The sequence below is a fragment of the Numida meleagris genome, chromosome 9, assembly GCF_002078875.1.
Source record: "Numida meleagris isolate 19003 breed g44 Domestic line chromosome 9, NumMel1.0, whole genome shotgun sequence".
In the NCBI taxonomy this organism is placed as follows: domain Eukaryota; kingdom Metazoa; phylum Chordata; class Aves; order Galliformes; family Numididae; genus Numida; species Numida meleagris.
The window spans coordinates 12,909,063-12,922,582 of record NC_034417.1 but is presented as its reverse complement, the minus strand read 5'-3'; the positions used below and the strand labels follow the sequence as shown (position 1 = coordinate 12,922,582).

At 44.6% G+C, this 13,520-nt stretch overlaps 1 protein-coding gene across 6 annotated transcripts in view; it reads right to left on the bottom strand.

Moving 5' to 3' along the window:
- Positions 1 to 13,520, bottom strand: part of NTRK3 (neurotrophic receptor tyrosine kinase 3) — a 179,268-nt gene that overhangs the window by 109,536 nt on the left and 56,212 nt on the right. For all 6 annotated transcript variants that reach the window (XM_021407493.1, XM_021407496.1, XM_021407490.1 and 3 more), the window contains 3 exons: positions 10,977 to 11,000; positions 10,269 to 10,339; positions 8,444 to 8,546 (listed from right to left, as the gene is read on the bottom strand). In XM_021407493.1, coding sequence (XP_021263168.1) covers positions 8,444 to 8,546; positions 10,269 to 10,339; positions 10,977 to 11,000 — 198 coding nt within the window. The remainder of the gene's footprint in view (positions 1 to 8,443; positions 8,547 to 10,268; positions 10,340 to 10,976; positions 11,001 to 13,520) is intronic.

The window sequence follows — 13,520 nt, the reverse complement described above, 5'->3', positions numbered from 1 at the left end:
CCCACTCTGTGGGCTTCTGTGTGCATCAGCACCGTCACCACGAGGGCGTCTCACCCACATAACAGTGATGCTCACACCAAGCCACCCCTCCTGGGTCTCATCCCAGAGCACCTTTGGTGAGCAGTGCAGAGCAACACAAGCCCATACAGGAGCACCCGTGTCCCATGTGCCCTCCTTGGATCCCCCATTACCGTGCCTTGCTGCTCTGAGTTGCTGCAGCCTCCCTCTCATGCAGGGACAAGAATCTACTGAAACTGCATATGAAAAAAGCTGGAGAAATCGATTAAGGAAACTAAATATTGATCCGAGGCTATTGTTGCCTCAAAATGATGGGGTTTTTGCTTTCTGTTTTTGTACTATCCGATGTTTCTCCTTCATGAAAAAATCATAGCTTAATAGGTAAGAGCATGCTAATTGTTACACCCCTCATCAATCAGAAAGACCACATTGCTATTAGGAATGCTGTGGAAGAGGAAGACATGCTTTGCTTATTGGCACACGGCATGCACCTGATGACTGCAGGAAATTCCTGCTCTGCTTTCCTCCTCCCAAATCAGGACTGCAACCCCAGGGCCAGATCCAGGAGTATCCATTCAAAAGTAAGGAGTAGGTGCCGAGGGGCTGCCAAGCAGGAGCGCGGTTGCAAGGAAAGAGGACAGAAATCAGCCCTTAGGGACAGATCTCCACAGAGCATCTCAGCCCAAGGACAGCAACAGCTTCACCTGCTTCCCAAGTGCCGTCTCCACTTAGTGTAATGATTATTAAGCTCTGTCAGCAGATATGAAACCAATGGATGCAGCTCCACAGGCGAGCGCTTCGAAAGCCGCCGAGACGTCCCTGCTTACAGGTTTTCGTTATCCATCTGGAAAATTGCGGATGTCACAAGAGCTTTTAGAGCATCAAGATGAAATCGTCTTGTCAGCAGCAAAAAGGGCCAGTTCCCTCGCCCTGATCCCAGCAGCTGCCTCAGCGCTGCAGGCTTTCACTGGTGCTACGGAAGGACACTGATCCCATTGAGCTGCCCACCTCACAAATCTCACGCTAGAGGGAAAACAGGATGAAGGAAATCAGTATTGCCCCCCTTGCATTAACTCAAAGCCTCTTTTCTCCTGTCTGTGAGACTAGGAAAAACTTGCAGTTTCATAGAACCATGGAATCATTATGGTTGGAAAGACCACTAGGATCATCTAGTCCAACCATCAACCCACCCCGACCATGCCCACTGACTGTGTCTCTCAGTGCCATATCCACCCTTTTCTTGAACACTTCCAGGGACAATGACTCCATCATCTCCCTAGGCAGCTTGTGCCAGTGCATCACCAGTTTGCTGGGGACAAATCATGTTCTTGGTCAGAGAAGATGGGGATGGAGATTTCTGGCTCCAGCTCCCCTTGTGGGTGGTTCAGGTTAAATGAGATTTAAAGACTTGCTTCTAAGATATGTGTAGATCTGTCCATTATCTCTGCCATAATTATATGTTTTTTTCACCCTCTGTGGTTTTGGAAGCTGCTGCACTGCTTTGGCTCAGGTGGCTTCAAAGGCAGATGTGGCTAAACTGCCTTGCCAAGGGCTGCTCCTCCCCGTGGGACTCTGGTCAAAAGCGGATTTTTCCTTTTCCATAGGAAAACCTCTCACTGGTCTCAAGGTGGGGATTTTCAGCTGGATCAGAGGGCACCCAGCAGAGCCACAAATCCACCCTGCACCAGCACATGTAGGACGCAGCGTGGTGGCCCTGATGAACCAGCTCCTTTCCTGAACCAGAATCCAGGCTTGGAGGAAACGCACAACATACCATCCACCATCCAGGGCTATGACATCAACAGACTTCCACTCTCCCAAGTGGAAATAAGCTCGCCCCTCCATCCCCAGCAAAATATTTGAATTCAAATATGATTTATTCCTCCTATGCACACAATACTGCCAAAGCAGCTTTGTGTACAGGTATTATCTTCTGGTCCATTGATTTTTAATAGCATAGTTGTAGCGTAGATAGCAGTGAGATGCCTGAGTATCACACAGCATTCTGCAGCACTTCCACTGTCACCAGCAGCCACTAAACGCTGGTGCTGCTGATGGTGTTTCTTGGGATGGTCCAGGACACAGATAGGCTTGCTATTGCATCACAAAAAAATTGAAATTGGAGATGGAACAAACCCATTAGATCATTGGATGCTTCAGTGCCCCCTGCAATTTACTTCTTCAGTGCTTTCAGCCACTGAAGCTCAGCCATCCCAAATAAGAGTTCCTATCCATTCCCCCGGGAGGTTATTCCACTGCCTCCAAATTTCTAGGCAGTCCTTAAAGCATGCTCAGCCCAAGTTCAAAGCCAAGCAGCATCACTCTGTGTTGTCTTCTTAGGAGCTGGACTCAATGATCAATGAATGTTTCTCTTGCCAGTCCTGCTATTTCCATTCCAGTTACATGCCCCTTGACCAGAGTTAAGCTCTCCTTTTCCAGGGTTTAAGGACAGTGCCCTTCATTATGCTAAATAAGGCATAAATGGCCAAGGATTTTTCAACCAGTCACAAGAAGGAAGAGGGAAATGAACTCATCTGGGGCATCCTCCCAAAGGACCATTTATCAGCATTAACAGTAAGTAAATCTCTTCCAAAAAATAATTCAACAACTGCAGTACAAACAAATTACAATTGAACTATTAATTAAAGCCCTTTGCTTCTTCCCACATCACCTTCCACCTTATTAAAGCCGCATCAAAGGTGACACTAAGTTGTGTGCATGCTGGCTGCCTTCAGAGAGACACTGGACAGTACACAGCATCTTCACGGGCCTTGCACCCTCTCTCTTCATCAGGTTGGTCACATTGGTTCAAAAATGAATAAATTACGAATCACAGAATGGCTTAGGTTGGAAGGGACCTCAAAGGTCACCAGCCGTGGGCTGGTTGCCCCCTACCAGATCAGGCTGCCCAGGGCCCCATCCAGCCTGGTCATGAGCACCGCCAGGGATGGGGCATCCAAGACTTCTCTATGCTTTCTCTCCTAGGTAAGTGGTCTATTCTGCTGCTGTGTTGTACCTGTTCTTGAGAAAGAGTTTTTCAGTCTCTTTGTTGTCAATCCAATATGTTTCATTACAGAAAAGTCACATGAAGACAGACACTGAGGGTCAGCATCTTTCACATGGCCCTGAGGGGAAGCTGCTCTGGGGACCAAGCCTTAGCTCTGGGCATGTTCAAAGCTGTGGATGAGATGAGTGTAAGCAGCCAGATGAAAAGATGGCCAGATAAAAAGCTGGCAAGACTCAGCTGTTGCTGTATGGAGAGTGGATGAAGCAGCAAACAAGAGTGCCCACGGGCAAGGGGTCATGGGGAAAGAGCCTGCAGGAATGCAGCATGAAGGAGGTTCAGGGCTTCCCAGGTCACAGGAAAACTACCAAGCTGGCATTTTTTCTAGCTGCTTTTAGCAGCTGCCTAAAATAGACATTTTGGTTCTGTAAAAGCAATTGAAATAGGTGCTAGCTGATGGCTGGTCAGTGCACTTTTTATTTCATTTATAAATAGGTTATTAATGCTTCTGGGAAAGGGAAAATGTTTTATTTCTATATTTAAATCAGTGCTGATCTGCTAATTTCTCCTGCAGTTTTCTGGTGCACTTCCCCAATGGTAGTTCCCTGCTTTTGTACCAGGCCATCTTAGAATCATTAAGGCTGGAAAAGACCACTAAGATCATCTTAGTTTGATCAACCCATCACCACGATGTCCACTAACTACGTTACTCAGTGCCACATCTGCCCTTCCAGTGCAACATCTGTATCTTCCAAAGCCTCTATCTGAATAACATAACCTGGAGAATGGAACATGAGCAGTAACTACTGTTGTGAGAGCCTTGGAGTAGAGGAATCACAGGACGGGGTGGCCTCATCACAGCCCCTGTGTAGGCGGCATTGAGCCAAGGCTTGTCAAGAAGCACAAGGCCACAGAGCTACAGACAACCTTGTTACGGTTGGCACACCGAGCAGAGGGCAAGGCACCTACCAGCTACAGGAGCTTCGTGCTTCATATCCTTGAAGCCACCAGATAAATAAATTGCACAGCTTACACTTCAGCAGAAAACAAACAGGCATTTATCGAAAGAAGCCCCAGTGAAACCACATGCCCTTTCAATCCACTTCCCAGGCAAATAGAACCAAGTAATATGGAGCACAAGAAGTACATCAAGGAGCTTTTAAAATAAATAGGAAAGGTACCAACAAGGAAAGACCCTGACCTCAAAAAAGGCCATGCGGTCGCTCTGCCTGCATGTTTCTGAGCATCTAACCCTCAAAGTCAAGCCTCTCCAAGATACAGAGCCATTTTTTCATTCCTATACAGTTGCAAACAAATCACCAGAGAAAAACAACCGGCACATGATTACAACCACACTCAGCCAAGGCAAGGCAGGTCAGAATTAAGCCTCATCTGAAAGGTAGGTTACGTGTTTGTGTATACCCCCCCCCACCCTCAAAGCTGCAGCATTAATTCTATGATTAAAGAGGAAAGCAAAAGAAAAGATACAATAAAAAAATCCAACAAAATCAACAAAAACAAAAAGCCAGGCTCCCAGTATATCTTTGCAGGAGCTGGTCCTCTTGAATCAGAACCCTGGAATTGTTCTGCAATCGACTCAGCGGACAGTTATCATCTGTTTATGGAAAAAAATGTTAATAACCCCCAATCATAATCAAATAGGCAACCACTTTACTTTAAGTACCTATTAACTAATGCTAAATTACAATGGAACAGCTCTGCAAGTGCTTCTGACATCCACATGCACATCAGCAGTGCCAGCACTTTGATCAGGGCTATTAAAACAAATACCGAACCAACTGATAGCGATGCCATTTCTAAAACATCACAGGAAGAGTGGGCAGTGTTTATTTACCACTCATTCTTTTCTTTCACACCTCTTTTGTATTTCTTCTGCCTAATCAGAAAGGAGTCACTCGTACACATTTGAACAGATGCACACATCACCCATGAAACCCCTTTCCTATATGCTTAGTTTTCTTGTCCTAAGCTGAACATCTACATGGACACCCTGATGCCCAGAAAGGCTCAAGATATTTCTATCAGTAGGGCATTACCCAAGCAGTTTTGCCATATTTAGCCCCCCTGTTTCCCCAGTGCCTGTAAAAACAAGGGGATGCTGTGAAAACAACGCATCTCTAAGGCCTTTCACTCTCTCCTCTGGGTCAGCAGACCCCAAAATTTCTGCATGCAGATCGGAAACACCATGCAAGAGATGCACATGCTTGGGCACACAGACACAGTGCTATCACATGCCTTATTTCTTCAGGAAACCAGATTAAAGCGCAGTGGATTTTCTGCTAGCTGCAGCCAACTCTGAACCATTAGCTGGCACTGCCTCCACCCAAGGAAGAAACCTCATTTGGAAAATGTAAGTAGTTTTTAATCTCAGAGCCTGGAAAACAGTTCACCTCAGCAAAACGACAAGTGCTCTTGTCTCTGGATTTTCTCTAACGTCTTTCTCTCCATCTCACTTTTTTTATTTTAAAGTTGTGCAGCACAAGGAATACATCACACAAATATGCATGAGCACACACTCTTTATCCCCAGGCACTTGCAAATGTAAAAGAAAACAGGCAGAAGGAGCATATATTTAGTCCATCAACCTAAGCATTTATATAGCCCCCATCACCGTGCCATCCAAACGTTTTGTTAGTCCCAGGACTTTTCTGTGTCGTTATTATTGTTTTATGAAATTTCATTTTTGTTAGTCCCAGGACTTGCGTGTGGCTTTTTTTTATTATATTATGAAATTTCATTTCCTGTCATCTGCTGGGATTATATTTTGATGGGAAGACGCGGCTTTACGAGGCTCCCGGTTACGAGGCTGACCCCAAATGGTGAGGTGTAAAACCTTCCTCCTCCAGCGGGTGCTCGGGAAGACTGAGATACTGATCCCAGAGCTGGAGCAAGGGACAGCTGAGCACAGAGCACCAGACTTTTTGCTCTGCCCCTAAAGCCTCTTGGGCCCCCCTAGCAGGCAACACTTGGCAGCCCACTGTGATCTCCATCATTCCACGTACATCCCTCTTTCACTTGGAGATAAACCGTCTGTTTAACTCTAGGAAAAAGATGCGCTCAGACTCAGGAGGTACTTTGGGTAATGTGTCCAACATGAGTACACAATGTTCTGTGTCCGTGATGAAAACAACAGGAAAAACCTGCTCCTACAGGCTTGCCAAGCTGGGATTTCAACAAGTGGCAGCATATCAGCTGGCTGCAAACAGCTCCTGATTCAGGGAGTGATGCACTTTCCCAAAAAAACTCAGTTTGTATTTTGGGGTGGTTGTTTTTTTATTCTCTCCTTAATAAATGATAATATGTCAGTTATACATGATGGTTCCTGCCTAGGAATTAATAGATAATGAGTGACCCAGCTAAAGGAGATTAGGAGATGGTTGCAGGCTGTGCTATGTCCAGCACAAGGCATCAGAATAGGGAAGGACCCGTACATGAGCCCTTAGGAGAAGAGCTCTGCACCACTCAGTAAAGTGATCTAATGGTCCAGACAATAACAGCACCCCATGAACCCAGCCTCCAGGGAAAAGAAAAAGAAAAGCAGCCCATAAAGTGGACACCAGAGAAGGAGACATCCAGTGCACACAGGACAAACACAGGCTTGAAGGTATCATTGCCAGATTTGGACCATCCAACAACAGCTTGGCTGAGACCCTAAAACAACCTAAGGAGAGAGCAAGGCTCTAGGCTCATGGACCTACTGAGCAGATGGGAAGGCGAGATTAGAAAACGTATTTTGGAAAGAGCAGAGGGGACTGTGGCATCTCTTGAGGGTAAATAAGTCAATTAGCTGTCAGGGCATAGCCAGGATACTGCCGAGCATCTCAGCCACTGCAAGCAATTGGAAGAGTTGTTTTTGTTGCGGATGAAGACACCTATGACACCTGCAAAACACTGCAGAGATATCTACATGGTTTTAAAGATGTATTTAATGTCTATCATCTCTGCCTCTCAAAGTAATGTAATCAATAAAACCTATAGAAATTCAGCATAGCTGTGGTTGGAAAAATTATGACCTAACAAGGAGGAGAGCAGGATTTTCTAGTTACATATTTTTCTTCCCCAAAACTGTACACGCAAGGGTCCATCACAGCACACCTCTGGTTTCTGTGAACACAGGATATCCACTAACTTGCTTGTCCAAGCACCTCTGAACACATGCACACATCTGTTCCAAAACTGGTTACTCACATAATGCTCACTCCTCTTTGATTCTTCCATTAGGGTCAGAAGTTACTCTTCCTTTTTATATTTATATCTCTAAGCCTCATCAGTGGCAAATGCCCAAACACTTCAACAATGTTCTGACAAATCCCACCAGAAGGCACATAACATCATCCCAATTTTACAGATGGGGAATTAAAGCAGAGGCAGAGGTTAAGACAGCTAATTGACTACGGACATTAGTCAGTAGAAGAGCTGGGAATTGATCCCAAGAACCATGTCTTCCATTCCTCTACTCCACCCACCAGTCAGTACACCCTACCAGATGGTTCCTATCATTGGACATATGGACTAAATATTGCTAAGTTGGTGTAGAAGATTTTCTATTTAATTAAAAGTCCCATCTTCCATCTCCATAGGATTCACAAGGGAAACTCCAGCCAGAATCCCATCTGGACCCACTCAGGAAACATCTCTGTAAAGCAAACAAAGCTCTAGACAAGCACAAGGAACATTCCCAAACCCATCAACCTGCTCCACAAGGCAGACACCAGCAAGGCCAGGAACAGGCTGTGACTCAGAAGTCTTGGCCCAAGCCCTTGTTTGCCAAAGCCTGGCTTCAGAACAAGTGAATGCAAGAGCCACCAGCTGGGCTGGGAATTACTGTCACGTGAAGGCATGAAGCCCCCACTGGGCACCACCAACACTCCTCAGCTGGAGACAACAGCAGACTCACAAAAAAAAATGAGATGATAAACAGTCATCTGCTTTCTTCTGCCATTAGTTCCATCAACATCACAGCAAGCCAACACTGGTACTGGTAGGAGAGAGATCAGTTCTGCGCAACAAACATCAGAAGCCTTCTCACTTTCCAATCACTTCAAAAAACTTTCAAGTTTCTGTTCACAAAGCAGAGGAGGAAATTTTCCAGAGGCAACAGAAAGATTTCCACATCACCAAAAGGTAGGTCAGCATTTGCTTTCCTGGCACACACCTTACAAACTCATAGCACATCGTGGTCCCAACTCATGAACAAGCAGAGAATTGATGCACCCGCTTTTCCAACAGAAACCAAAACAATTTCACATCCCAGCAGAAGGATGGATAATGTTCTCTTCAGAAGGCTTTGCATCAGTACCGACAACATACAAACAAATCCACAACACCTTTCCACGTGTGCTATAAGGACTGGGCAATCCTGGAAGGTGCCTCCTGCCATAGGAAGGAGGCTGCACCTACCTTTCATCCCAAACTTGGACCGTCGGCCATACTTGTTGATCATAATAAAGAGGACCACCAAGAGGACACAAGCAAAAGCTGCTAGCCCAACCGCTATGGAAACCTGAAAGAAAAAGCTTAGAGTCAAGGCAGCGGAATTTGGGAGTCTAGGTTGGAAAAAAATGTATCTCCTTGCCAAGTTACCCTTTCTGTAGGCTTGTACCACCTGCTGCAGCCCCATGGATATCATCTATGAAGGAAAATACAAGCAAAAACACATGTCTGGTATGGACTGGAAGTATCACACCCAGTGCTGGAGGTTTGGGATCTCCTTGTCAGCAGTGCTGGTCTGGCACCAGCTTTCCCAGGGCTCTCAAACCATGTTTCAGCTGGCAAGGAGGACCTCTACTACAGTGCATACATCACGAGCCTCCATTTGGAATGTCACTGCTATGCCTTGATGTCACAACACTAAAGCTCTAGTAATCTGAGCTGAGAATATGCAGGAGCAGCAGAATTTTCTTTAGAAAAAGCAACCCTCTCCATTCAACCATCTCTCAGGACAAAGAATGGGAAGAACATAAGCACAGAAAAAAAACAGAAGAAACCAGGTAGAACCCTTTTCCCCAAAAACGTTTTGTTTTCCTAATGCCTCCAATAGTTCACTATTTATTCTTATTTTTAGTGGTAAATATTTATACCAGAGAAGTGTCCAAAGTCCTTCACTGGAGCTCTGTTACCAATAGGTCAGTGTACAAGCAGAGGAGAGAAAACCTCCCCGTCCTAAAGGCTTTACACCATCCCAGGCTTATTTTAACATTTACAAATATTTATTACTTCAGGTCTTTGCTTGAGATAGTTTTAATACACTGATGTAAACAGCAATTCCTTTGGCATTTGCCCAATTGTTCTCCTGTTATGGGTCACGTTGCATTCAAACTTCACTTGATTTTTACAAAACTGTATGGTATAAATAAAAAATATCATTAACCAAAAACAATTATTTTCTTTTGCAACATTTTCCCTGCCCTTAACACATTAGCTATGATATTTAATTTTTTTCATTTTACCACAAGCTATTTTCATCCCCCAGCTTGTTTTCTATGCTTTGTATTTAATAATCATTGCACATTATTACCCTTTTCTCACTGTTCAAAGCTTTTACTTCAGCTATAGAAGAGTTTCAGTTGGATGAGAGCTGAAACCAAGGGGAATTGTGTTTTCTTCATTCTGTTAATACTTAACAGGTTTCAAGATTTTAATTTTTCTCACAGAATTAGAGCACTTGTATAACATGCTAGTTTTTTCCAATACTTGTACACATTTTTTTTCTTTCCTGCCTGGATTCTGCAAAATAAAGAAAATGGTGAGGTCTCATAAGCCATAGGCTTTCTTTTATTTTTTATTTTTGGCATGCCCTGCAGGGTAGAAGAGAGGGCAAACTGGCATTGACAAAATTGAACCAAGTTAAATCTGAGTCTCTAACAGGGCTGAACTTAACAGTTCGATAACAGTATGAAACACACAATCGACTGTTTGTTTGTTCTCTGGGTGCTACTTTTTCAGAGTAAGAATTTCTGACCTGCCAGCAACAACTTCACAGGATGTCTTATTTTCAAAGAGCTCCCTGGTTCCATGCTGCAGACCCAAGAGGCTCACGCGGTTCACGTCAGTACTTCGCTTCCTCAACACAAACCATAAAATCCTTCTTATTGTGGACTCGCTTCAATCACAAAGAGATTTTCCCTTGTAAGTATCTCAAAACAGCACTGGACTAGAAACATTGGGCTGTTAATAATAAGAAATACACGCAGAACAGTTCTGTTGAGAAGAGGACAGTACTCACCCCAAAAGTGTCCTCCTCTGGTTTGTGGGTCACAGTGATTGGTGGAGTGGGACTCACTTCATAATCACCAACTGAAACCAAAGCAATAAGGAAGATTCAGTGGGGCTCTGATGGAGCTCCCAAAACACCAGCATGCCCCCAGTGGCAGTGTCTGACTTAGAAGATCCAGTTCACCCCTAACCAAAGCTGCACATTTTTATTTCAGATGGCACCAAAATCAACCATCGAAGAGTGACATGCACACCCATAGAGAAAACACAGACCAAGATAATGCTAAGGCTACTTCAGCCTTACAACTGATAAACATTTGGGCTCCTACTCTGCTAGGGTGGCTGAGCTCCACCCCTCAGCCATCCCTCAGAGATTTCAAACATCTACTGTAGGGATAAAATATGAGATTAATTTCAACATAATTGATCCAAAAAAAGCAGTTACTTGGATGGGTTTTGAAGAGTGGGGAAATAAAGAAGTATAGTCTGTTGAGGAAACACTTTGGAAGTTCAGTCCAATTCTCATCCCACTACACATTACACAGCATGTTGTACGTGGATCATTATACACCAGATCCTTTTTCAGGATCTCACTTAAGGGAAGTGAGCATCTCCAGGGCTCTGGAGAAATGCCAGCTGATCAGCACCTCCCTATCCATCTTGGTCATGCATAGGGAAGCCAGAGACAACTCCCACAATATGCAAAGGAGACACTTACTTGAGACAAAGTTGTCCGTACTCTCTGTGGAAAGGACAAAGAAAGAAGCAACACAATTAGCAGCACAGCAAAGGGACAGTAGTCTCATTCCCAGCCCACCTCAGGCTGACTCTACCACCTCAAGAGCCCAAGAAACCAAAACATTTAATATTTTATCCTTTTGGGCAACTGTAACCGGAGATTGCAACACACATGCCAGCAGGACATGCTGGAAGTCAGGAGTAAGTGCGCAGGGGCCTTGATCTGAAGTAGGACTGGAAGGATGCGACTACAAGGTTGAAAAATTGAAATTATGGGCCTTTTGACTAGCTGTTAAATGTCTGCTTTTAGCAAATAAGCAAAGCTCAGCAGACACAGGTGTTCAGAGGGATGGAAGCAGAGAGGCAGGTTTTGCCTTGGTTTGCAGCCTTCACCCTGCGACAAAGGCCTACAGGGACAGGGACCAGATTAAAAGGAGAACCGACCAGCTTGGGGCAGGGGGTCAGAGGATGCCTCTTCTGGGCTCCCTCAAAAGCCTACCAAGTCCACTCATGAATGCTAATAGTATCAGCACTGGACGTGAGGCCATGGCTCTCTTAGAGCTGCCTCCTCCCCAAGAAGGCTGTGTGGAAGCCACTTGACTGCTCTGGTCTATTCAGCAAGGCCCCTTCAGCTCTGAAGACTTCCAAGGGCTCTAACAATGAGGTTTAAAGCTCTCCATGACACTCAGTTTACATAGCATAAGATCAACGTCAGCTTTCAATTCACTTGCCCATGTAAGAAACTGAGCCTGATATTAACTGGAGTTTACACAGCTTTGTTGGCAGAGGGCTCCTGGAAGGACGCAGAAATGCTTGCACTGAAGTACGGGTGAGGTTTGGAAGGGAAGCATGAAACGATCCCCAAGTGACAAACACAGCCTTCCAGACCAGGGGAAAGAAACTCCAAAAAAATATTTTTGTTTCAAGTTAAGCAGAAACAACTTCCCTTGGCTTTTTCTAGCAAGAGAAAAAAAATTGAGGAAGAAATATTTTCTGTGGAGTTCTACTTCTTTACCTATTAACACAGACTCACTCCAGTCATAAAACATTCTCTGCTTCTTCATTTTCCTCTTTCCATTTTTCTTTGCTGGACTAAAACTCAGCAGAAACCCACCAGAAGTTTTTCCCAACGAACGTATCTACTTTATGAAGGGTAAAACAATCAAAAAATTTTAGCCAACGAGATTTCTGTGAGAAGTTCCCAAAGAGCTAACTCTCATCAAGGGGGAGTCTGGTAGACCAACTTAGTGGATTAGTTAGGGAAATAGTAGCCTGTGGCAGAGGTGCCAAAGACAACATACAATGAGATCTTCACTGAGAGATGAGACAAATTTGTCCCAGGAGCCACTTTCCTGGTTCCTGGAGCCACAACATGGCACAGAGAAGTTACAGCATGGCACGCATCTCCCAGCTCCCATCCAGCTTCTAACAGCTCATTTCTGCTCCACGCTGGGCAGCACAACCTGGCATCATACCAATGAGTGGTTACACACCAAAGGTAACTAAAAAAAAGTTCACAGGGTCCTTTTCCATGCTGAAAGAAATTATTCCAGGCCAAGACTTTTATTAAAACTAATAATCCCATTGTCGGTAGTCACAGCAATACCTGTGCGCAAGTGAACAGCTATAGGCAATAAGCTTCCCAAATGAACCACCATGGGGAAGCTTCAATCTGTTGCATTTTCCTGGAGGAATCTACCTTCACATGGGAAATTATAGACATCAACTGCATTGAGTGTTAACGTCAGCTTCAGTAGCGGACAGAGCAACGAACTTGAGGGAAAATAAATTACAGCTTGGATTGTGCTGACAGGGTCTGCAAGGGTGAGGAACAGCTTGGGACTTTAGATCAAGAGAAATAAGAGAAATGGGTCATTTCTTGCTGGAAGTTGGTTCAGGGTATGTAAGCACTCCACATCAATAACACACACAAGGCATTGGTGAAGATGCACCAACAAGGGCAATACTCTACATGTATTTCACACAAACAGGTTCTCTCAGAACCTCTGACAGAAGAGGTGCTTCAAACATTGATGTGCCTTCCCACATCACAGCACGACTTAGATACATTTCCAAAATCAGCTCTCCAGAAGAGCAGATCTGCCTATTTTTCTGGAGGTCCAGCACCTACTTAGATGTGTCTTCATTTCACGCATGGGGAAATGGGGTCACAAAGGTGGGACCTGACAGAGCTGACGCTGCAAACCTGTGCCTCACCTCACCCACCTACATTTTGTAAGCTGCTCTTCCTCCCCGACAGCATGAAGCATAAATAGGCTGGATAGCCAAACAGAGTATCATCCTTGAGGCCTGAATATAAATTTTCCATTCCCATCCATATCAGCTCATTTGTTCAACTGTCAGATCTTCAAGGCAGAGATTTGGGTTTGCATTTACGATATCTGACCTGCGGGAAAACTCTGTGTACATATATGGCATGATATAAATAATAAATGAGAATACCATTGGTATTTTTCTATATTTAGCAAATGCCCTATTTTGCTGGATTTTCTTGGGCTGCAGG